The sequence below is a fragment of the Fonsecaea monophora genome (assembly GCF_001642475.1).
Source record: "Fonsecaea monophora strain CBS 269.37 chromosome Unknown Scaff112, whole genome shotgun sequence".
Taxonomy (NCBI): domain Eukaryota; kingdom Fungi; phylum Ascomycota; class Eurotiomycetes; order Chaetothyriales; family Herpotrichiellaceae; genus Fonsecaea; species Fonsecaea monophora.
The window spans coordinates 77,826-103,113 of NW_019174043.1; the positions used below are offsets into that span (position 1 = coordinate 77,826).

The 25,288-nt window shown below is 52.3% G+C and overlaps 4 protein-coding genes across 4 annotated transcripts; 2 read left to right on the plus strand and 2 right to left on the minus strand.

Annotated features, from left to right (window-relative positions):
- Positions 1-1,377: 1,377 nt before the first annotated feature.
- Positions 1,378-2,505, minus strand: AYO21_10189 (hypothetical protein; the record flags this gene model as incomplete). Its single annotated transcript, XM_022660112.1, has 4 exons — positions 1,378-1,833; positions 1,889-2,068; positions 2,211-2,309; positions 2,359-2,505. 4 exons carry the CDS (start codon positions 2,503-2,505, stop codon positions 1,378-1,380), a joined length of 882 nt encoding a protein of 293 aa, XP_022507601.1.
- Positions 2,506-4,896: 2,391 nt separating this feature from the next.
- Positions 4,897-6,138, plus strand: AYO21_10190 (signal peptidase I; the record flags this gene model as incomplete). Its single annotated transcript, XM_022660113.1, has 1 exon — positions 4,897-6,138. The coding sequence occupies one exon, from the start codon at positions 4,897-4,899 to the stop codon at positions 6,136-6,138; it is 1,242 nt and encodes a 413-aa protein (XP_022507602.1).
- Positions 6,139-8,268: 2,130 nt separating this feature from the next.
- On the minus strand, positions 8,269-9,345 carry AYO21_10191 (hypothetical protein; the record flags this gene model as incomplete). Its single annotated transcript, XM_022660114.1, has 4 exons — positions 8,269-8,318; positions 8,372-8,600; positions 8,650-9,103; positions 9,161-9,345. The coding sequence occupies 4 exons, from the start codon at positions 9,343-9,345 to the stop codon at positions 8,269-8,271; spliced, it is 918 nt and encodes a 305-aa protein (XP_022507603.1).
- Positions 9,346-16,636: 7,291 nt separating this feature from the next.
- Positions 16,637-16,999, plus strand: AYO21_10192 (hypothetical protein; the record flags this gene model as incomplete). Its single annotated transcript, XM_022660115.1, has 1 exon — positions 16,637-16,999. The coding sequence occupies one exon, from the start codon at positions 16,637-16,639 to the stop codon at positions 16,997-16,999; it is 363 nt and encodes a 120-aa protein (XP_022507604.1).
- Positions 17,000-25,288: the final 8,289 nt, after the last annotated feature.

Consider the following 25,288-nt stretch of genomic DNA (forward strand, 5'->3'; position numbering starts at 1 on the left):
GCTATATGCCCCGGGGTGTCCCGTCTATCTTGAACACAGGCGACCGTGGAGATGACATTGGTCAGAGAGTTGGCGTGCTAGTCCGCTGGCGCCCTGGGGGGTTCAATAAGCCTCTTTCCTCGTCGGATTCGTTGAGAAGGGCTACCATGCAGGCGGAATAGGAGTATAAAATCAGGCTGTCGGCTCTGATGGGCGTTGCCACGGTGGATTCTTTCGTGGAGGTAGAGCGACAAAGGGTGAGATTGACCAGAAAGTAGCGGATGCTCTGGTCAAAGGTAGAGAAGGACCGAGAGACTATCAGAATTGTCACGAGGTTGAGCCCATCCAGCAAAAATACAAGATCCGAGACGACAATGTGTGCCAGGCAGTCAGTCTCGCCACGTGAAAGCGCGTGGCTGACCCCTGAAGCACGGCGAAGTATTTGTACTGAAGATGCGTCATGCTGCGCTACTATCTGATACTTTAGTATTTATATTAAGTTATGGTCTAATATTGACTACGTACTCTCCAGAAAGAGACTCTTTCGCTTGAATGTTCGTTGCACGACCTTTACCTTTTAACGCCCGTACGAATACCTCTCGACAACGGTCGCGAGTGCGGCAAACCCTAACTCGACCACTCTGAGGAAGAGGCATGACGAGGAGGAGTTGGACAACATTGAATATATCCAGACTATGCTTGAGGCATTCCCAGAAATGGGAATGCTCCCGGCGGATAGGAGGGCCGACCCAGATGACTTTGAAACACTCAAAGATGTTCCAGGATGGAAATATCTCCAGCTTGCCGAGACCGACGAAGAAAAGAAACTCATGGACAGATGCTGGCCATGGCAAGGCTGGCCAGAGAGGGCGGTTGAGGCCATCCGATGCGCATAAAACTCACCTCGCCTTTACCGGGCAATCTAGCTTCACAAGCTAGCTCTGAAGATAAATGCTTCCGTATCGATGTATATAAGAGCCTTGGAAAACCGACCCCGGCGAAGATGGCCACCCAAGTGCAAGCTACCTCGGAATACCAGTCAAGCTCTTTTAAGACGCAAGTCCGAGAAGTAAAGTAGTAGAGCCGTTCTCGAGCAAAAGGTGAACTTCCAAAGTCGGAAACAACATGCAGGAGGTTGACATGGATGACTTCGACGAACAGGTTAAAGGTGAAAGAACGATCTGGGCAAAGTCGAAACACTTATCGATCGCTTAGCCCTTAAACCTCTACCGATCTGTCGATAATTAATGATCCTGACCGGACTTGGACACGGTGGTCTTGATTGACGCGGTGCTGGTCGAGGACAGTCTCCCTGGCTCAGGCCCCTGCCGACCTTGAACAGCCTCCGCATTCTGCTGTCATCAATGGTCGCTCGGATGGCATGGTCACCAAGTGATTTCAGAACACTGCTGCTTGATCGATACCCCGTTGTGTAGGAGCTAAAAGCATTCCTTCGTCCAGCGCGATGTGAGTCCTGCAACCCGGGTTCATGACGCAGTGAAGATAAAGAACGTTATTGATCAGCCCGGTCACTGTCAAAGTCTGGATGGCGCGGACCCGGATCCCATGATCACAGAAATCTTGAGACAACTTCGACAACTGGAGAATTTGGATCATGAGTTCAATGGCGTCCTTTTGACAAGCGGAATATCGTGACACTTCGACGCTCCAGGGGGAGTTAAGCACGAATATCCTCAACTTGTCGGAATCGGATTCAATCAGCGTCCAATGATAAAAGGGTCGATAGTACCGCATCTGTTCGCATTCCATACATTCCGAGGCCTTTTCCCATAAAAGCAAGACGATCTGCGTTTCTTCTGAATCCATCAACGACGTCAACTTGTCCTTGCTGTACTTGTTTCAATCAACTGCAGCCAGGCGACGGCTCAAACAGCAATGATCGACCTACACCCATGCACACGACGCCTTGCTCAGCGACCGTGGACTCCTTGATGCCGTTGCCTCCCGTCGTCGAAAGATTCGTCTGTGTATCTGTACCTGTACGTGCTCGAAAACTCAGTTGAACTACCTTTCGACTCTTTGGAGGTGTCGTTGAGTAATGATTCTGGAGCAGTCGGTCTGGTCTGGTCTGCATGAAAAGTATGTAGCTTCCTCAACAATGCCTCCTCCCAATGATCAAAGCGTGAGGGAGGTAAGTACTTTAGTACCCAGGGTCATAGTCAATCAAATTAATGGTGGTAGGACTGATTTAGGAGAGGTCTCAGGCGAACGTGCGAGCCGGCAGCTGAAGACATCAGATTTTGAACGACCAGTTCATATTGGCCGACAGGGTTGACTTCGCATCCTCCGTCAAGTGGTCCTCCAATGCCCTTTCTAGTTGAAGTATTTTCTGGAGGAAGATAGTTGATGGTCCCTGACCATGTGCAGGGGGTCTCGTCGGGTGGCGAGGGTATGTGTAGGCTTGAGATCACGTTGAATCCAGCCTCGATAGTGGATGTATCGGACACCTTGGCCGCCTTGATGAAAAACCTTGATAAGGGTCTTGCGGCCTACGCCCACGTCCATCACGGTACGAAGAGGGTTGATGTTTCTGTTTCCCATCAAAACGTCGTCTCCGTCCCAGTAGACAACGTCAACCAACGAGCATACATGCGGCTTCGGAGAAACGCTAGCTTGCAGGAAATGGTCGAACCGAGAGCGAAACTCACATGTCATTCGAGTAGCTTGAGAGCCTCGCCCTTCATCTCCAATCTGGGAAACGAGCATCTAGTTCTCTGAAGTTGTTTCGTAGCAAACACATTTCCAGACGTGATTTTGACGCATGATTGTAGCACTCCGAAAGCTCCATATGCCCGGCACCCACCCGGGGTTTGTATCAGATATCACTGAAGGACCAGCTGTTTGTCTGAAGATATCGGATCAATTGTCTGAATTCTTCCTTTGAACCAATTGCCGCAGTTCTTGCGCGACTGCATCTAGCTGCACAATTTCGACTTCTTCATTCTGGGGTAGAAATTCGACCTTGAAAGGCAAGGTTTCCAAGCTGTGAGACCTGTTCACCTCCTGAAGATACTAGCCCCCTCAGAAACTTGCTCACCGTTGAGTAACACCCCTTTTTCGACGTGAGGGCACGAGCCTGATACTCGCATGGCGACCGCATATGTAAATCTTCGGCAATGAAAGTTCCAGTTAGGATCGCTATCCAATAACCTGGATAATCTCGTGAAATCCCTGTTTTGCTCGATCGTTCGGTGGTACGATGTGGGCAAAATTGCGGGCTTGTCGGTTGGGGTGGTTGCCATTCCGATGTCGCTGGGTCGACGGAGATATCGGGATGTCCTTCAAACCGAATTGCTTTCCCCGAGTCGAATGGTGCTCTACTGCCGAGCGCGGAGGGTGGACCCAGACAGCGGGGATGGATGTCTTTGAAGAGCGCGAGCGTCTTATGTCAAAGTCTGGGCGGATAATTGTGCTGCGGCTTTTGTTCTTGTGCCACGCAACCATCAACTCCCACTTGCAAGGAGTGAATAAACTGACACGGTTATTCTCGAACCTCCTCCCCTCTCTTGTCTTTCATGCCTTTCAAATTGGGGTGGACCACCAATGCAATTGGAAGTTGCTATTGCGCGGCTTAATGCAGCGGTCGCGGGGCAGAGGGTGTGCGATGCGATTGAGCGCCTGTGACAGCACGCAGGATATCCGAGACCCTCCTCCCAGACAACAAAGCCCTAGCCGGGACGAGCGGCCTCCCTCGAGCGGCCTCTCCTGGCCGAATTCGTTAACCCCGACTCCAACGCCGGAACGATATTGAAGGCCCGAACGTCTACCTCAGTCGAAGGAAAGGGAGAAGTAATCAAAAGCCACCTCGGTGCCAGAACGTCAAAGAGAGGGACAGGTGAGCACAGTGAATTCAAGGAACGGAACGAGCCGCTCGAGGGGAGTGATGCCACCGAAGAGAATCCGCAAGGCAAGAAGTCGACGTTCGATCCTCAATCCCCATTCAATGGTCACGCGATCGAAACGCAGCTTCTTCGCCTCTGGAAGTGGCACCGTCGAAGGACGAGATGTGGAGAGACACCGATAGAGAGACAAAGAATCATCCTAGCCTCGACACATGAAGGATGCAGCAGTGTTTCGGTGATATGAATCAACGACGCGCACTGGAGACCGCCTGACGTACCTGGAAGCACGACGGAAAGAGGCCACCGCGGGTGATCTGGGAGAAATGCAGGCTGCAATATTCAACAGGTGGGGAGCCAGATCAACCCATCGGTCTTTGTGGTTTCGACGTTGGACTCCTGTTCGGTCAAAAAGAGGCACAGCTCTTTAGTTATACATACAGCATGCGGCTACAGAGTAGCCCGATGTCTGAGAGACTGCCATCGTAATTAGCAATACACATAGGCGACGGCAAGGTCAGGGACAGTACTGGAATAGATAGATATATTCAGACTCAATGGGAACAAACAAGGCAAGTTTGGTCGTTGCAGATCCTGCCAAAGCATAATAAAGCAAGATCGCGTTTCGACTTGTGTGAGAGCCAACGCACCTACAACGCCCGATTGACATTAAAGTGTTCCAAGATGTGATGACACCGTGCGAGCAAGAGCAAGAATCGTTGCAGGGCGGAGCTTCGCAGTCTCGCAGCCTCGTCGGGAGCCTTGGAGATATTCGGTCGGCAAACCTTCCATGAACCTGTCGGCCCCGAAACGCGGTCGGGGACCTCGGAGATATTTGGTCGGTAAACCTTCCATAAACTTCCCCGCTCTGAACCGCGCTTCTCCAACTCCTTACGCGACTCGAATTTTTGCGCAGTGTCTGCTCTGTCGCGATCTCTCATGCGCACCACTAGATATGACTAGATATGGCTGAACGGAATAGCGGCGTTCATCTCCGGCGGAGGTGAGTTGATGCCTAAGCCGACGCAGTCCTCTTTACTCGAGTTTTTGTTCGCAAATGCTGCGTCCGTCCCGCGGGCTGATCTCCAATGGCGTCCGCCATGTGGTCGACATTCTCACTCCTCCCCCGAACCTCTATCGGTATCGTCCTGCCCTCGGACCCCGTTGCATGATCACCCTCCCCAGCAGAAGCGCACTCGAGACCGCCACACGTCAAAGTGCGCAGCAATCTGCGCAAACGACGGGCGCGGAGCTCGGAGCGAAAAAGCCAGGGGGGGAGTCAGACACACGATACAGTTTCGCATGGCGCTTTGCCCGGAGCTGGACATGGCGGCTCTTCGTCATCGCGCCGCCGCTCCTGGTCCTCTTCATGTCGTTCCCGTACACCATCATGCGAGTGCAGGGCGCGTCAATGGCCCCCTTGTTCAACATCAACTCCTCTCCGCACCTCCCTCCGACCGCGCCGGACGTCATCCTCGTGAAAAAGGTCAAGGGCATCGAGGCGTGGCCGAACCTGACAAGAGACGGGTCTTCGCGGTTGACACTGAAGAGGGGCCAGATTGTGGTCTTTTATGCGCCTCACGATCCCACAAAATTGGCCGTCAAGAGGGTCATCGGCGTTCCGGGAGACAGAGTCAAACCCCTGCCCGGCTACCCGGGGGGCGATGACCCTGTGATTGTGCCGTACAACCATATCTGGGTCGAAGGGGACGCGAACAGCCGCGAAAAGTCCATGGACTCAAACTACTTTGGACCCCTCAGTCAGAACATGGTGTTGGGTCTGGTGACGGCAGTTCTGCCACCGTGGGCCTGGCCGGTGGCTGTCCGCGGGGACGAACACGATTACCCTGCCAAGACCAGCGGAAGGCTGGAGAAAGACGTGGTGCAGCACGCAAAGTTGGATCCTGATACCGAGGCCTCGAAGCAAGACGACCCCTTCGAGGACGGCCGAGCTGCGATCGAGTTGGCCATGATGCGGCAGAACCGAGATCAAATGATCACAATGATAAGGGACAAGTCGAAATTTGAACGAATGAAGACCATGTACGAGCGTGCAAAGACGGAGTTAAAGCACGGCACCGGGGAGTCGAGGGAGGTCGCCAGTGGGTTGGTGGAAGAGCTGCAGGTCCTGTTTGAGAGCGTGGGCTTGAACAAGGATGGAAACGTGATGCCCCCGGCACTGAGGAGTTTGAAACGAGGACGAACGGACGAGCGAGAAGTCGAAAAGCAGAAAAGACTGGACGAATACCTGGCCAGACAGCGCCAAGCTTCGAATGACGGCATCGGATCTCAAGCCTAGTCCGTCATGGACATTGCGTGCCTTTAGCTTAAAGCAACGTCATCCCCCGCATCGGTACCGAAACCATATGCTCACCAGGCCTCCCACGCTGGTAGTAGTCACGTCCACGTCGAGAGGGCTCTGCCCAGCAGCACCGACACGGCCTGAGACGGAAATGGAATCTCCTCCCGCCCCGATCCCGACGTCGAATCCCATTCTCTTTGTCTTTCACGTCCAAGAGACCAAGCGCACCAGCTCGGCGTGGGTGTGGGTGGCCGAACTAAAACAAGGACGAAATTGACCCCCAGCACATACATCCCTGCAGGGTCGGGCCGGTCTGTTATGGGAAGTTGGTTCTTCGCCCCAGAAATTCCGAAATAGTGCGGTGAAATGGGTATGCATGCGTATCTGGGTTTTCACAAACAAGCAAGACAGCATTCACCCCGCGACCATCAGTACCTCGAGGAATTTCGCCACCGAATGGGGTCCTTCGGGAAGGACTAGATCTATCTATCTATCTATCCATCTGTCTAGCTAGATAGGATTTCCAATGCCAATGCACGAAACCAAACCATTCCGACAACTTGACTTGTTCCTCCCATGGGTAATGGTAAAGCATTTTACCAGGTGAAACGCTGGCGTTGCGGAAAAAAGTGTCTCTCGGTCCAGTCCAGGTCCAGCCCAGCCTCTCCCTCGCTCCCTCACCAAGTCTGTGCCCCACCTAGCTTACAAAACCATTGCGGTGGAAAGATCCTGGCCTGCACATCGCGTCCCAGCGAGAGACCAACTCTTTCTCTACCGTTGTGGCACGCGTGGCCTTTGCATGCGCGTTCGGGGACTGGATGCTACGTATGTAGCGCACTTCCGAATCCTTACACGCTGCCGCAAGAGGGGGCTTGAAGCAGACAGAACCACACTTTGAAATAACGGATATATCGTGTCGACGAGCTGGCCACTTCTTCCTCTTCCTCTCTCCGTTGATCTATCCGGATAGGATCTTCCGAGGTATACCAAACACCCAAACGCCAAACACGAGAATTGTGTGTCCAGGTCCGTGACGAGCGCGGCTGCAGGTCCAGGTTCAGGTCCAAGTCCAGGTCCAAGTTGGCATCGATACCTCCTTACATACATACCTGGCCAGAACGTCCCCCCCATCCTTTACCAGTCTGTACGGAAAATGGTCCTCGGGGGCGCCTTTCTTTCCTTTCTTCCGGGCGTGTTTCACGGTTCACGGTTCACGGTTCGCGGTTCAACGAGAAAAAGAAAACATATATCGATCCTCATTCAACGATACAACGAGAGAGCAGCAAATCAAGGTTCAATCCGAGGTGCTCTGCTCGCTCAGTTTTGTCGGTGACTGACTGCCAAAGAAAGACCTTGCAAGGGGTCGGGTCCCACGCATCATTACCGCAAGTGCCATGCGTGACTTGACTTGACTTGACTTGACTGCCCCTTGTCGTCAATTGATCTGGATCGAACTCGACGCGCGCCGTCTTTGAACAGAGTTCATTCTCCTCCGGAGGGATATACGTGACTTTGTGCTGCGAGAAGAGAGTACGAGGTCCTCCTGCTCCATGCGTTAACAATTTGGAAAACCGACTGAAAAAAGGGGGACATGCAACTGTGTTCGACGCCGCGGCCCTCGTGTCAAAAGGATTCCTGGTTCACAAGGATCGAGGAAGTCCCAGGGTTTGCATTTCCAGCCAGTCAAGAGGTGTCAACGGAGGTGTTGAGGACAGCCAGCTAGAGGTGCAGAAGTTTATCGGCCAGTGCACAGACTGGGACGTTCTCAACACAAAGAGTAGCTATACAAAACAGGCGTCGGCGAACCCACACACAGAGTCTGGGCACTCGATTGCAAAGGAATTCGCGTCAATGAGATATACTGCTTGGCCATTGCTATCTGCCTATGTGTAGGAAAAGAGTGAAACGTCTCAAGGACCTTCAAACCCATGCCATGTAACCACCTGTGATAATGATACGTCAAGGGTCGTCGCCTTGGATGCCCACCATCTCCTCTTGCAGCCTCGTTTCTGATGATATTGTGTATACTTCTAGGTTGTAAGACGTTGGATAGTGGTGCGTGATTGCTGCTTTTCTTCCTCTCGCATTTCTCTCCTTCTGTTCTGACATGCTTCTGCCATGGTGTCTTTAGGATTTGGTCGGCGGGTGCTTGATGCGTATGGCACTGCTGGGTTTCACTATGGGTATGGTATGTGTCCAACCTCTTCAAATGGCCATTCCAGATGTCCACCATCTCTTGCCGGTTCTGGGTCCTCAGAATCGCCATCGCTATCAAGTTCCTCCATTTCGATCTCTTCCAGAGCGTCTGCCTCTTCGATGACGGCGCCGATTTCTCGCACGGAGAGTTCAATGTTCCGACCGTGTAAGAATGGTGGAATGAGTTCTTGGCGTGCGAAATCAAGCAGGCATACGCGGAGAGGAGGGCCGGGAACGAGTCTTCCATCGTCGCCACGGATCTCCTAGACACAAACGTGAGAAACGGTTCGGATTTGGTGGCAATACACTAACCTGATAATGGTGCTTCAGCTTCCGGCCTTCTGGGTCTGTATAGTCTCGTCTCCATGTGTGCATGGACACATTCCAGGTGCGAAGGTGGTCGTAATCGAAAGCAACAAACAATCGGACCTTGCGGTTGCTTTTGAGAATGTAGAACTCGGCCAATTCTTGTAGTCTCTCCCGCTTCTGCAAGTAGGAAATTTCGACCACGACACCATATTTGGGGAGACAAACGTGGTGGAAGAAGGCGTCTGGTTGATGTAGATCTCGACAGGCGTTGGACCCTGCTTTCGAAGTAGGCGGCGTGATGGCTAAGATTCTTTTCCTGAACATCCTGACGCGGTGTCGTCTACACAGCTTCGTCAACTTCTTGAGGAGTTTCCGAGAGAAAGACTGAATGAACAACTGCTGAGCCGGGGATGGGATTTGGTGAACGAAGGTCTCCAAGCCACAAAAATAGCCGTATCTACATCTCGGTCAGCAGGAATCGAGGTGAGGATTCGTCTTGTATTTCATAACATACTGAGTTGGCCCTCTCTGCTCAGCCAAGTGTTTGTTCGTCACGATCCAGTTCGGCTCTGACAGGGGGTATTCAATCCAGCGAGCGGTGTCAGGCGGGTCACCAACGGTACGACGGTTGATATCTTCGATAATGGTGGCCACCTCTGCATTGTCTTCAGCCAATGGAGGAATGGGGGGCAGGTTCATGGTGCAGAATTGATATCCCGTGGTATTTGCCACGGAAACGAAGCTTGAAACAGCAGACACAAGGTAGAGAAGATGGGATGGAACGATGAGGGTGGAATGAGATGTGGTGAAAGAGATGGATATGATGAGGGGAGAGAAAGAGGGTGGGGGGTTCGGAGGAGGGAGAGATGGAGTAAGTCGAACCTGGTTTCTATGACGCAGCAGGAGCCATTGAACATTGGGCAGGAGTCAATTGCTCTGGCCAGTTCCTTCCTCTTCTCAGCCTCGCCTCAGTCTCGTTCCTCTATCAAGGTGCTTAGCCAGCTGCATCAATACTGGGGCTACACAACACATTGCAGGTCTATAACAATGCTCCAGGTCTGCAAAAGTCACTGCTCGAATATCTTATATCTTTGATGAAACCTCACCGACTGCCTTACGGTTTATGTTCGATGGCGTCTACGACAGTTCTCAATCAAGTCCTCGTTCTTCATGGCGAGGCTGGGGCTTCATATGTACGTGTCCCTCCCAGAACAACCCACGGAGGACTCTTAGCGACATCCCATTATGTAGTTGATGCAGGACGCCAATCCTGATTGCCCGTCCTACGAAGCCCGGCCGCTTCCTTCAAACGGCCGGGGCAATTCTCCCAAGATGTCAGCAGCAGAGCTCGTAGCTCACTCACCCATCTACCCTGCACCACCCCGAGCTTTCAGCGCATCCAGGCTTCGTGCAAAGAGGAGGCACCCTTGAAGTGACACTGCTTCTCTTTCTTGCAGAGGAAAATTGTTACGAGACAGGCGCTCCCAGCCGTCTTTCTGGCTCCATGCATGGAGAAGAAGAAGCAACAGCGGAAGCAGTCCTGAAACCCAGGCTGCGCAAGCCGTTGAAGAGGCCACGAAACAAGCACAAGTATCTATGGTAGCTAGGGAGGTAGGTAGCCAACTACTCGAAGCCATATATATGTATGCATATGTATATGTACACTTGTCCTTGTCGTAAAAGCGCCATTGCAGAAGCCAGAGTAGTCAGTCAAGTCTGTAGAAAGCGTGTTTTGTTTGACACCCACCCACCCAGTCTGTAGTTTGTTGGTTTCCTGGGAAGGACATGCGTCGTAGGTGGCGGATCTACACGTCAACACAGCCAGCCAGCGAGATGTGCGTTGTGGGCGTGGCTTCTCCATCTCACGTCTCATATCTCAGAGGGTATTTGGACTCCCCTTTCGTTGATACATTTGGTACTGCCTCCCCGTCCCTGTCCCTCTCCAACAGCAGAAGCCAGCGATTCCTGGTGTGTTTGTGGATTTGCAAGCCCTGGTTGCCATTGCGTTACATTGCATTGCACGTTCGATCGGGAAAGTCGGCGGCAGGGAATGCTGTGGCACTTCGTGATGTACGATTGTGACAGGCCTGATTCCACGAAACAAGAGGGGCGCAGGCACATCAATGCGGTTCGAGAAAGACCGGGGGCATCCATCCGATAGACACGATGAAGTCGGAATGCCCATTTCGCACTCAACTCGTTCGTCCCGTGGTAATGAAAAGCATCCACCAGGCAAAGCTGGCGTCGTGGAAAGTGTGCAGCTGCCAAGTCCAGCTTCTCCATCACTATGTGAGCAGCATGCAAGACATTGCTGCGAGGAGATCTTCGGTACAGCCTCCCCAAACCCCACTCCTCCTCTTACAGTTGTGGCTTTCCATGAATTTCTTGGGGATATGATGCTCCGTACGTACACACTCCCGAGTCCTTAAGGACAGGTAGTAAGGGCGGAGAGGTAAACTTGAGATGACCGTTAGACCGCGTCGCATTGCCGCCCCCTCTTGTGTTCGGTAGACTTTGTACCATATCAATATCAGTGCTGAACCGAGACTTGTGTCAAGATCTGTACAGAATGAGCGCCAGGTCCAAGTCAGCACCCACTTACCAGCGTGCTCCTCCAATCCTGCTAGCAAGTCAGTGCTGGTTCCGTGGAATTGGCCGCACTTCAAAGTGTGAACGCACAACTGTGCTCACGCGTGCACGTTTGCGAGGACGCTTTCGTGGGGCGGGCTCATATCTAGTTCTCCATATCCAGAGTTTGTCATTAACTGGTCGAAAACAGTCACAATTGCGGCACTTACTAGAGTCAGTCTGAGCGGGAGAAACCTCTGATCTGGACGGGGGTCCTCCCGATGAAGATGCAGCGCCGTGAAAGCTGAGAACCCGGTTGGTGGCGCGTTTTCGCAACGGAACCAGAGAAGGGGTTATAAAACATGGTGTATTGAAGCCTTAGTACATTATGTTCTGCAAACAGTCCGCATCTATGTTCCGGCTCAAGTCGGGCCTTGGACGAGAGAGGCATCGAGGCTCGGGGTGCTCGCCCAGTTTCAGCAAGGATATAGTCCTATGGGCGTGGGCCCACGCATCAGCGAGCGCCGTGACGCCTTTATTAATGATCTGGATCGACTTTGATCGAGAATTTGCGACCAATCCCAGCGGCAGTTGGAGCAGCCAGCAAGCGTCCAGCTTCGCTCCACCGGGCTCCTGTGACCTGGACTGCCACCGCCACCGTCGCCGCTGCGGCCGCCGACAGAGCGTCCAGAGGAGGCGTTCAAGAAGGTCCTCGTCGAGATAGGGTGTAAGTAATCACCTTCTGATTCTTCAACACTGAAAAAAGTGTAGAAGCTGCCAGCGCAATTTCAAACCATCTCCGCAATATTGTCCTTTCTCTTTGCTTCCCAAGCTCTTGCCAGCCAGCACGTCACTGTTCGCTTCCGCAGCCATGGCACTCATAGAGAGGATTTCTGAAAGGTGTCTTCTGCGTGGCTCAATGTTGGTTTGTGAAAACCCACCACCGCCCGGTTGAATCGAGGATAGCGAAAAAAAAGGAATCGCGAGAGATGCGGAGGACGAGGGTTGAACCGAGGAACATAGACACCTTGGATCCCAGGATTGTGGCGCCAGTATTGAGATTCTGCCTGTTCGCAACATGTCCGCAGCGAGGGAGTGGCGAGAGAGAGCGAGTCGGTACCGCCCACCTGTTAGGGGATTCCCTTCAACGCAGCTACAACGCAGAGCATTCGTCGCCGTTACCGGAGGGGGAGATTCGACTCAGCTAGTAGTTATTTGACCTCTACCAAGAATCACATATTGATCTCACCTTTAGAACGTAGCTCGTACAATGGTCCAGAAAGGGGGTAGGGGGTAAGGAAGAAGTAATGGCCAGCCAAAACATTCAGTCAGGATCCTCCTCGTCGTTGTTCTCGGCCTCATTTTGATTTCAGCCGTGTAGAAGAACACTTCGCCTACTACGACGCAGCCTGTGGCATGAGGAAATCTCAACTGTTAGGATGCCATTACGATGCGAATTCCGGGTCGAAAGACTTCGCTGTTGTGCGGCAGAAGGGCACATGTTCAGCCTCGTATGGGGTAGCCCAAACGAGGCTGTCGAGACTGTGACATGTACTTCGCTTTACGCGCCTTCGTGAGCTGGGGGATTTGGTCCAATTTGGTCCTCTACTATACTGATAGCTCAGGTTCCAATATATTGCGTATTTGGGATGTGCTACCGCCGCCCTTTCGGGCAGGTTTCGATGAATCTCGGTGAGTTCAGCAAGCCTGGATCGACGGGAGAAGACAATGCGGGCTCGTCCAGGTATGCGGAGGAGAAAGGATGCTCCCCCAACAGACATAACCGTGGGCGAGGGCGTCGACGTCGAGATCGAGGGTTTTTGCAAGAATATCCAGGTCACCGTCACCCCGGAGCCGCTATGTTATCTGCAGATAAGCCGGTTGCGCGGGTGCAAACAAGGAGAGAAGCATGAGGACATCGTGAAAGTATCTCTTGATTGAGGCAGCTATATTGTCCAGCTCTTGCTCCCTCGTGCTTTCTGCAGGCCTCGCTGTGGACAGGGAGGCAAGCTCTTTGTGAAACTGCATCTCTTTGTTGTGCACTGGTACCCAGTGTGTTATATCGTGGGGGAATGAGTGGAAAGGGTCTGATTTCGACGGTAAGCTCAGTCCTCGGTATATTTGTATCATTTGTTTTGATCAATCAAACCGGATAGACGGAGTACTCGGTCTTTCTGTGGAAAGAAGGAGAAGAAGGAGAAGAAGGACGCCCATCATCAGTCTTGTGTCATTTGAGCAGCGATATAGAGAGCATGAGATGGCAGTGCTTCCCTCCAGGACTTTTAGGCATATCATCCGTCAGCTTGGCCTGCAGGACTGCCTCCATAATCGGTTGAGAAAGGAACACTCGCTTTGGTTCGAGACGGAGAAGGAGAAGAATAAGTCGACGGATCCTCCAACGGCGACACAAGCTCCGTCCATAGCTGCGTTGAGGGCAGGATACACAGTGAGATGAGGTTCCATCTCCACCCTCTCATCAATTAAAGGTGCTTGTAGATGTCGTGAAGGTCACTGGCTTGCGCGAGGGCCAGGTTCATTTGCTGCAGCTACCGCATGGTTGATACTCTAGTCGTCGGTCTTGTCAGTAACCACAAAGGTATAGATAGATCAATCCCAAGAGGGTGGGTAAGAAGGCTCAAATCACACAAGGATGGGAGATTTGCCATCATGCTCATTCGTCCACTCACAACTTCTCTGGCATTCCGGTGTGGTTTGCGACCTGAGGTCCTTCGAGCAGCCCATGATGAGCTCCAGATCTGGGACTGGGGGCACCCGTTGAGGAGGAGCCTGTGTCCTCGACAAATCCTGTCACTCACCCTCAAGTGCAGGCAGCTTGCGTCATCCAAGACCCGACAGTCACCGTGAACGGGAGCTAAGGAGGCTCGGGATGAACCAGAATGGATGGAGATCGCCCCAAATCTGACTCTTGGTTCAGCTCGTGCACCTAGATCGCCTTCTTACAGCCGTCATAGGTTTTGTTGCTGCTATTGCGCCTGTGTCAAGAGCGTAAACATGACCAGCGGAGCATATTGTCCGTCCCTGAACTCTGACGAGACATCCATCGCTTTTGAACCTTCACCACTCGCATCTGGCCACGGACAAGTCATGGAAAGTTGGAAGAGGGTCAGAGTTCTGAAGCTATAACAGCTCTCAGAGCATCCAAAAGGCAAGTAAATCCGTGTTCGTGTTCGACAAGGCATCGAAGGGGAATAGAAGAGGTCATGTTCCTTAATCTTGTCTTGTATCATTTGGCACCGGCCGGTCGGATTGACCGAGCGAGGTATTTGCTGGCTCTTGAATAATCTCTGTCTGTTGTTTACTTCTTCTTGCTCGGCTTCTCTCTTATCTGTTTTGGCCTGCTCGCTTGCTTGCGATATTGGGACATAGATTCAGTCTACTATAGAGTGGCTGCCGGATTCTCCAACCAAGGAGATTCAATCGCAATGGTCTTTGTTCATGGCTTCCCTACTCTTTCTCTTTCTGTCCTGTTCTGGCGGTCGTCTCTGGCCCGTCGCAAACTTGTCTTCATTCAAGATTCGGCCCGCGCCGTGGTGCGCTCGAAGGAATATGCGAACCACCACCTCCTCCATCATCACCACAAAAAAGCGATATTACACACCACGTGGAGCTGCGGCTAGACTGCCGCCACTGTTTGCCATCCTGTCCATATTCCGCCAATGGTTGAACTCTTCTCCATGTTCTCAGTTCTGTGTAGTTTCTGTTGTTGTCTCTGGCATAACACCAGATGTCTTCGATTGGAGAAGAAAAGCCTGCAGAGCACACGCGGCTTGGGGGACTTTTCTTGGTCTCTTGTGGACTGTTTCGGGAGAAGCGAGGCCCTAGGTAGAGGAAAGGACTGCGGACCGGCCGTGTCCGTGGCCGCTCAGGTGTCTGGTCTGGATGGGTAAATACTTCTCATATTATACGAGCACCGTTCAAGGTTCGGCGTGCCCGTGCAAGAACGCACAGAGGCCGATCTGTTGTTGTTGTTTAATTGACTGCCGAGCACTGAGCAATGAAATACCATATCAATATTGAATCAATGGAGGAACATCGTGAATTATACTAGGTTCTCGGGGACCTGTCAGACTAAATACAGCGGCCAAGTCAAAATCCTAGGCATATAAAACGTGTTTTTTTTTCCTGCTCCTCACTTAACCGCCTTCTAATATCTTCTCTTCCACGCCACCATGCCTACCCTAGGGGGCCGGAAGACCTCCCCGGCCGAGTTTTGTCTGATTCAGTGCGTTCGGTGTTCTCAATGTCCCAGTTCTTGCAGCTGAACTGCCGTGGCACTGGTGTATCTGCACGAGGAGTGTAGAGGAGTGTAGAGCGCGGGATCAAACATCGATACATAGCGAGTGGTGACCGAGTGGTAAAGAAGATTACCTGAGCGAGACCCAGGAGGGAGGAAGACTCCTTGACGACCGCCGGAAGTGGATGGAGTGCTAGAGTTGGCTGGCGCTGGAGGAAGTCAGTCAGTTAGCCTCTCAATATATGCCCGTATACATACTGCTCAAGGGCTATAATCAAGGTTAAAGGCAGGACCAACGGCATGTGTTGTATCAGCCAGTCCAATGTCAGAACTAACACTGTAGCTCCACAGCAAACGAACACCAGCGGGATCATGACTGCGAACGGAACAAGGAGGAGAATTGCCGCCATGAGGATCAGAGAAGACGACGGATGGCTGGGTGGTGAATACGCTGGTCAAAGGAAGTGAATTGAAGGAAGTCAAGAAGTCGTTGTGGCTGTCGGACTTGGCGGGTTTTGAAACATTTTGGACCTTCCTCCACCTCGATATCTCAATGGGAGCAACAATCTCACCTTGTCTCTCACCGTTTGACCGCCTCCATCTACTTACCTTGATCCTCGCTACTTCTTGCGCCATCTTGGATTAATCGACGGTACCTTCGTGAGCCACTCCGCAGAGTATTCAAAAAGATCCAAGCAACAGACCAGACACTCCTCATATCCGATGATACAGAGCCATCCAACAAGCGTCAGAGAACCCAAGATCACAGCGGAGACCAATATTCAGCTGATGATGGAGACAATATCGTCATTGGTGGTGATTCAGACGCCAGAAGAGAGGCGCTTCTGTCTCGGTCAGTCGACGGGGTCTGCTATATCATCACATCCAGTCAAGCCCAGCTAACGAAGTGTACAGGAACTCCTGAGTGCCCAACCGCTATTCGACAAAGATGGTGAATGCATCGAGGAAGACGAGGAGGTTCAACCCGAATATGTCGACCTTGAGGAGATCTAGAATGGAAGAAAGATATACTACAACTAACGTCAATATGGAACGATCTTCTGCCTCCATTGAAGAGCGAGGAGTCCAAAAAATACCAGTCAGAGCACCTACTACTGCGACCTTTACTCTGCCTTTCCACATCTCACCCTGTGCTCACCGTTTGCCATGAGCATTGGACAAAATTACTTCTCTGCCGATCAAGGGATCGAGCACGGGCAAATCACGCTCAATGTCCACGAAGCAAGCGGCCAGAAAATTTCCGGTGGCATGACGGCACTCCTCGACCTACCTCTTGACGAGGGCAGAGAACTGCTTGTACGTATGCATCCAAGTCATCTGCTCGAGTCAGCTATTATCCAGCGCGAACAAGTCAGACTCGGCTACCTCTTTCAGGACTCGAAGAATACAGCCAATGCAGCAAGTCCCGAGAATCAGCCCGAGCGATTCGCAGACCTTTGCGTCCGTTGCAGTATAGATAGGTTGAGACTTCCTGCATCTCCCACTGATGAGGCCCAGATGGCCTTATAGTTGATACTCTGCGAATGTCGACAATATCATCAGCACTCAACCTGCGCAACGCATCGTCCAGGCTTTTCAGCCACAAATCAGGCTAATCTTTACTCGATCATCATCACCTCCCGTCGATTATATTGAGGCATCCTTGATATTACCGCCCAGGCTTCAACGAGCAGTGGTCTTGTAATCTCTGACTCGGTACAAAGTCACCTTCTTCGCTTGCATCAATGGTGCAGGAATATGCCACGTCTTGCGACGCCAACATACTCACCGGGGACGCTTCTGTGTCTGAATGCAGAGCTTCAATCCTGATGAGCGAGACTCGAAGGAAAAGACCAAGAGAACAGACATTCAGGACCGTTGTGTAATTGTGTAACAGTTGTCTCCCCTTTGCTTGGACAGAAAAAAGCACGTGGAGACCACATCCCTGTCATTTTGATAATTGCCAAGAACTACACCCCTTGTCGTTGAACGGAAAAGTGGGGTTTTGAGCAGCAGCAGAATCTTTTTCCTCCTCCACTGACAAATCTCCGTCCTACTTTTGCTTCGAGACTTGAAGCATGGATGGAAGACTGCCCATCAAACTCCGAGAACCTCCTCTCCAGGTACTGCAAAAGCTCAGCCTCAACCATGCACAGTACCACACCTTCAAGATCCTCGCCGTCCGAGTCCGGAGAGACTACGCTGCCGTCCATCCACAATCCAAATGGACGAACGTCAATATATCCTGGGCGCCTTGCCTGTACGAGAGAAATCTGTCGTCAGGCATATGTTGCTCAACCTATGTATCGAAGCGAACCTATTCCCTCCTACCACCGAGCGAACTGTGATAGAAGCTGGTATGGAACACAGGATACACATGGTGCGGCGTGCCTGGCATGATACACAAAAATGGTGGCCGAAAAGAAGCGTCGATTCAACAAAAGATAGGCCTTGAGGAGCGATCAACGGCACTTGTCTCTTTGGTCTTTGTGGTTCCATCGGCTCAAAACATACGCGTTGAAAGCTCTCAGCTTCGCCACATCATGGAATTTTGAAAAAATAACAAAACAACCTTCCACTTCCTTGACCAAGCGTCTCATACATACCCCGACCATCGAAGGCGGTGTCGCACGCAGTCAAAAGGTCCACAAACTGGTGATTCCTCACCCAGGCCCCCCATCGCTGGTCGTTTCAGCAAGATGGATGTCGAATGCAGCTACCTACCTCTTGTCATGCTCTCTCTTCCTCAAGATCGGAATATACTGGCATTATCCAAAAGTTCGGGCAGGAATGTGGCTTGGAGGAGTACTTATACCAACGACCAAGCGATCAAGTAATTCGGAAGTAGTCCGCTCTAAACCCAGAACTCTTTAGCAGCATGCTGGCAGATCAGCATTCAAGAATATGGCTGATGCGTTCCACCCTGCGCCGTCAGGAAGGATCTACAACGAGATGAGCCTGCCTGCTGGGAGGCAGGCTGTAACAGGTTGTCCAGTCTCGAGGTGATACAAAGCACAACACCAATTAGCCCATTCTTCTCGATTCATTGCCGCTTTACTTCTTTTCGACGTATGAGGCGACATATACTTTTGACTTCCAAGTATTTGAGGCTCGGCTCAGGTGCTGATGAGAATGAATGGCATGACGATAGCAGCTGATCCCCTTCAGACAAGGTCAGTGACCGAGGACATCCAAGGCAGAAAACATCTTATAGACTAAGGGCAGCTCTGTCGGTCGCTCGACTGCTGCAGCCGTTTGCCGGTGGTTGAGGGCGTCAAACAATTTGATCCAAAGACACCATGATTCTCGTTCTTGCAGAAGACTGTTGAAGCCGACCACAGCTATCACCGGCTTTCTATAAGCTGGGTCGGCGAGAAGACGAGTGCTGCGTCATAACAAGTTGGCCTTGATGCGGAAGCTGCGCAGCCTGCTGTCGGACCGTTCGAGGCTCGGAGATGCTTTACAAGAAAAGAAGTCTTTCCGACGTTGTTCCTAGACTCGACCACGTGGTTGAGGCCTCGTCGCTCGTGCCCGTCGAGTGCTATCAGAAGGTTAGGAATCCCTGATTGATGGATTGTCGCGCAGTTACATCCTGATCAGTCGGCGAGCGAGCCCACTCATCGGCATCGTGTCGAATCCGTGCCTCCAAGGCATCACCCTGCTGTTGCATGAGCCGATGAAGACCTTGTCCACCTCGATATCTTCCATCTTAGGGCCAAGGGTGAAACAAATGTACTCAGGGAGGTTCATTTACAGCTGGTTTCCCGGTTGGCGTCCTCGAAATTATCCAGGCTCGGCCTGACGTCTGTAAGAGGAACGACATCCCTGTGGCGACACCCTTGGAGTCCTATCTCTGCGTCAACTTTGGCACGGGCCCCCTCGACGACGCCATGGCATGGGTCGAGTACTGCAGCTGCACCAAGGACACGGACAATGTGAACCTGAGAGCCACGAGGAGCCCTATAATGTCAAGCACTGGACGCTGGGCAACAACATGTGGACTGCATCGATGGCATCTAGCAAGACACTCAACCCCCTCTGTGAGGTCGTCACTGATGGCCCTCCTAGTCAGCTTTTGAAACAGATGCTTCCATGGACAGTGGAACAAACTCGAGAATGTCGTCGTCGTCCAAGCTTTTCTCCAAACCAGATTGCTACACGGTCTTCTGCAGCGCATAGTCTTCCTCAAGCTCCCCAGAGTGTCGAGTTGCAGCCGTCGCAGATATTCCTTGCTGATTGGGTCGATTTCAATGGCCGGATCAGGACTTGAACAGGCATACAATCTTCCGCGTTTGCACAATCTCTAGAGATTTACCGTTGTTGACATTCGCCACAGCCTCCAACCATCGGCGGTGCTGTTGGACTGATGTTGAATCGACGTCTTTCGGCACATTGTTCACAACGAGGCATTCTTCTCTCTCTCGGCGTCGTCGAGGCGCAACCTCCAAGATCCCAGTGCTCTTATTCGACACCCGCGGCGTCCACTGATACTCCAGCAGTCAGTTGATAGGTCGAGAGGGATTGGGATGCTGCTTCTAGCGCTCGCAGGACCAGTATTTGCACAGGCCTAGTACCCATGGCCGATCAGAGAGACAACCATGAGTACAAGAGGTTCGACAACGGCAGCTGGGGCGATGACCGTTACGAGGGAGCAACCAAGCAAGCTTGCAGAAGCAACCAGCCGAAGGACGAAGCAACGACTTGATTGCGACGACCAATATCGGGCTGAGGCGGGCGACACGCACAGAGGAGCATGGAATGGATTCCCCGGTGACTGAGTCAGTCACATACAATTCCCCAAGGGGTCGTACAAGTCGTTCAGTTGGTTGCGGAAGCCAATGAGTCGGCGCCCTCTATCCGAAGCCGCTGGTTTCTAGAAGACCACTGATGTCAATGACTCCCAGCGAGTGCTCAACACGAGTAGCCATCTTTGACTCTCGTCTCCAGCCCGGATCGGCACTTGATTTTCGTCCATGAGGATCTCTGGGTCGTGGCAGGTCTTGGTCTTGATGCACAGACAGCCCTTCGTCGGATGTCAGCCAACCGTTGAACGATACCGACACTCACAAAACTTATTCAACAAACAAAGCCCTCGCCTTTGATGAGAACAGGCGAGCAAAAAGTCCGAGAGACGATACCTGAATCCAGTCCAAAGGTACATCGACCACGGTGGAGGGGATATATGAGAGAATGAGTGCCAGACTGTTCTCGGTCCCCACGAGTTTGACACCCTGCGAGATGCCAGCGACGTTGGAGGCGCCGATGCTGCTGCGCTCGAGGAACGAGACGAACCAGATGGATTAGCCACGGCAGGACGTGTCGGTCAGAAAAAAGGACGCGAAACCTCCGATTCTGTCAGAGCCATGTCTTCCTCTGTAGTCCCTTCGAACTCAGGGCCTGCTCATTGCTCCAGATCACCCCAGACGCCCTCGAGGAGCGACCCGCGGTCGGTGCTACAGCGACAACGCTCACGCGCCACGGTTTGGTGTGCAAGAAATTGAGTGGTCCCCGCAGATAAGTCGTGCGTCAAGGGAACGGGTCGATTGAAGGACACGTCTGGAAGAGGGCGGCTGCTCTCGATGCGGGCCTCTGAAGGTGTTGCTGACCACAAATTCATGAGCAACACAGCCTGGATGATAATGAAGCTGTCGTGTTCAAAGTAAGTCCACAAGCAGTGGAACGACCCAGCATTTATGGAGGCCTGAGTCTGGTCAAGAACGATGTATCTTGTAATCATGCAATTCAGCCACCAAAAGCCCTGTCCAAGTCGACCTCCACATGTGGTAGTGGGTGCTGCACCTTTTGATCAACGTCGAAGTGGCCCAAAGACGAGACCCTGAGCTGATTAAGGGGGAAAGACTGGCGCGTCCTCTTCACCACTCCAGCGAAGACTAGTAATGATGGGCAAATCCAAACTCTCCCGATCCTGACCCATATCGGCATGGCCATGGTGAATACCGTTCAACATAGACCTGCTCAGAGAGAGCGGCAGGGCTGGGGGATTGCCTATTTCCTGGATGATCAGGCCCGAGCACAGATATGATGGCCAGAACTCACTGTACAGCCCTCGTGGTCGAGCTCCAACTTTCCCAGTGCACAAACGACTCCATGTGCCATCTCACACCTCGATCCAGTGAGTGGATGGCACCATTCAAGACCACTGCGTACAGGACAATCAACAGGACACTATTTCTCGCAGTCGCGTCCAGACGGACGATGCCGTGTCGGTGACAAATGAAGAATCGAGGTAGACATGATGCAGGTTAATCATTGCACGTCTCCAGTGGTGTGATTGCTCGATCCGAACCCTCGTGTGGACAATCGAAGCATCAAGGCTGCTCAGGTTGAAACCGGACAGAACCGTGGTGAGGATGATATCAGAGACAGCGATGCATATGACGAGGTGGAAAGAGTGAATGATGACCAAGGATCAGTCCCTTGTTCAGCGAAAGGCGGAACAAGACCCGGGGCAGACAGGGCCGTTCAAATGATATTGAGCAGGCTCTGCCATGATTGACAAAGTGCAGCAGAGTGGCTTCGTTAGGCTGCACGATGGACCCTCCTGCACTCACTCTGTTCCATGAAACGACAGGAAACATCGTTCCAACCTTGGAGGAGAAGAGTCTGGATTCAGAAAGTTCAAGGGAGGATCGCCAGGGCTGTAGACACACAGAACAGATGGTGCCGAAAGTTCCAGCTAGGGATCAGCTATGTTCAAGGACGATCTGAGCCCTCAAAGACCGGGTCGGTCGCCACAAACCGAGTCCCCGCTCCGGAAACAAGACTCATCAACCTGCGCCATGAAACTGTGGAGAACACTTACAAGTACGCTCAAACGAAAACCTGGAGGTACAGGTAGCGATGAAGTATGCAGGATATCACGGCCAGGGTTTCCCTCCCGAACAACGCAGCCACGGGATTCTGACATCACCCAATGTCGGTAGCCTTTGGTTGAAGCCAGTGGCACCGAACCGCACTAGGAACCCAGCATTGACGATGATTCGAGCCCATCGTCGAGAATCCGCCGACGGTATCCCACACAGAATTCTACCTTGACCATTCTCTTGCCTTGGATATGGCGCAGATTTCGCTTTTCCTCCTTCTTTGCATTGTTGGTACTGGAGTTCCAGGCGGTTTGGTTCGCCGATGTCGCTAGCGTCCGTAGCACGACATGTTGGTGGAAATCGGCAAAATTCCTTTTGATGAGGGTTGCACGGACTTGCAATTGAACTTGCCGACAAACACCACGCGAAGAGGACTTGGGAGTGAATTCTTCGAATAGATCGATGTTTCGCGGGCGGCTGGATGCTCCAAGATCTTCTGGCATCGTCATTAGGTCAGGTGAGTTCTTCTCGCCAGAGGGAGAGCGATCGAACGACAAGTAGCGTTGCCAGAAGTCAATTGCTAGCAACGCAGGCAACGAGACAAGCGCAGGCATGAGATCACGTTACACCAAGCCACCCCTTGAGGAAGGTAGTGGGGCAGACAAACTTTATTTGGACAACCACGACCCACTTGGATCAACCACCTCGACTTGCGGCCCATTCGAGTCTTGGTCTGATTCTCTCTCTCCTGAATCCTGGCACGAGAGCGGCGCTCACGCCACACTTGGCCGCCGAGAACACGCCTGCAAAGGGCCAAGTGACCGCATCAAAAAGGCTCCTGGAATGCCTCCAGGAGCTCCTGTTAAGCGTCAGATGCCGGTGCCGATTGCCAATTCATGTGCCTTGAGTACCTTGTCGACTGGGCACTTCGAGTTCTATCTCCTTCCAACCTCGCATCCTGCACGCCCAGATCCTCGGGAGCTACCAACAGATCAGTCTTGTTGCATCCCTCGCCTTCGCGCACTCTCTGTGGACAGTGTTCAATGCAATCAGGGTCCTCCTTGCCCGCAACAGCAATTGAGCAAGATCCGCCTAGACTCGGGGAGATGCAATTCTTTGAGCAGGCCATCATCGCCCTACAAGCCATACTCTCTGTCGTGTCGAGGCTCGGTCATTCATTCGCGCTGGTCACCCCGATCACTGGCGTCTTGATAGAGGCCTCTTGTCCCCAAAGTCACTCTCGGAAGACGATTTCTGACCCTGTCACACGAAGCTTCCATAGCCAAAGCGACAACAACAACAACGGCATCCTCTACTTGGAGTTGTCGGGTCCAGTTCATGGCGCTCATTGCCTCTGGGATTGCTCTCTAGAAGTGAACAGAACCCTGGACATGATCCAGACCTGAAGACTGTCCGGGAGCTCGAGGAATCCGCCACAGCGAGAGACAGGGAGAGATTGGGGGCAAGGAGACCGCTGTGGATCAGCTTCTGGAGGCTGAGGTCTACGAAGCAGTCGAATCTGAGATGGCAAGGCTGCTGGAAGCTCGACCCCGAAGTCAAACCTCGTCTGTTCGTCATTTTGGAACCCGATAAACATGGCAAAATGAACCAACCAACAATTGATCGAGATCGAATATAGCCGACAGACGTCTCGAGTCCAAACGGCTACTAGCGGCAGTGGTTTGAGTCACACATACTCACCGCATATGATTTGAACAGTTGTTGGAACTGGAATGAACGTTCAAACCAGTTTCCGTGCCCGACGCTGCATGAGGTCCGTTTGATGCTGCCCGGTGGTTGCGTCTCCATCCCGTAATTGCCAAATTCCTCGCACAGGCCTAGCACTCAGCAGCACCGATTGGAGGCACCGGTGTACCAGTCGTCGACCACAAGGCATCGGCATTGGGAAGGTCGTGTCGCATGACCATCACCCCTACATCGCCCGTCATCCCATCAGGATCATCATTTATCGCCGTCACAACACTCACGACTATCAACGTTATTACCGCTGTCACCGTCGCAACCACAATCGTCATAAAGAGATTCAACTCCGTCTTGAGCATTAGGATTGTTGTGTGCTCAAACGCGAAGCTGATTCACGGTCATGTTCAAAACGCATGCACCGGACGCAGAGGGTATAAGCGGCCTTTCAGACAGAAGCCGTCGAGAAGGCTCATCGTCTTTGCGTTGAAACGAGAGTCCAACAGTCCTCCCACCTTGAGTGTGAAGGGAAGATCCTGGGCACTCCCGCAAACATGGTCATACTTGACGACGGTGTCCGCAAGGTCTTGCAGATGATATGAGGAAGACAACTCCATCATTCTGCAACGATCAATCCAATCAGGCTAATGCCTTTAATGCTGGGCCACGAGAAAGGCCAGTCGACGACCAACAAGCGTGTAAACAAGGCCAATGCTGATATTAGCCAATTCAAGAACAAGGATGGCAGTGAATGGGCTCGTCGCACAGATAAGGCTACCAATCACGGCTGAAAACATTGTCCCTTCAATGCAGATCGCGTTTCCCCTGATCGGCCACAGTATCATTCTGGGAAGAAGAACAAAGGCAAATGCGGGAGCCAGCAGTAAACCTGACTTCTATCTACTCGACCGCCACGTCTTGATCGCAGTCTGTGATGCTAGGGAAGGAGTTCTTGGTCGATACTGGCGCCTCCCACCACAAGACATGTTCCAGGATGGATTCACCAATCTTCGCAACGGAAAAATGACAGGTAAATTGGCCCATCACAGCGAGAATGGAACATACATCTCCAGTCAACTTTCTGTAATTCAAATCTCCCTTGAAAATCACCAGTTCGCTCTCCTTGAGATCCTCGACCAAACTCGGCGCCACGTGCGGCATGCACCAGAAGCTGCCCGCGTGGGTCCAGAACCGGTTCGGCCGGAGGATCAGTCTGCCCTCGCCGTGAAGGTCGCTCCAGTCGTCGAAGAGGAATTTGAATGTTGGGCGGCCTCTTTCGTTCGGCAGAGGCGCC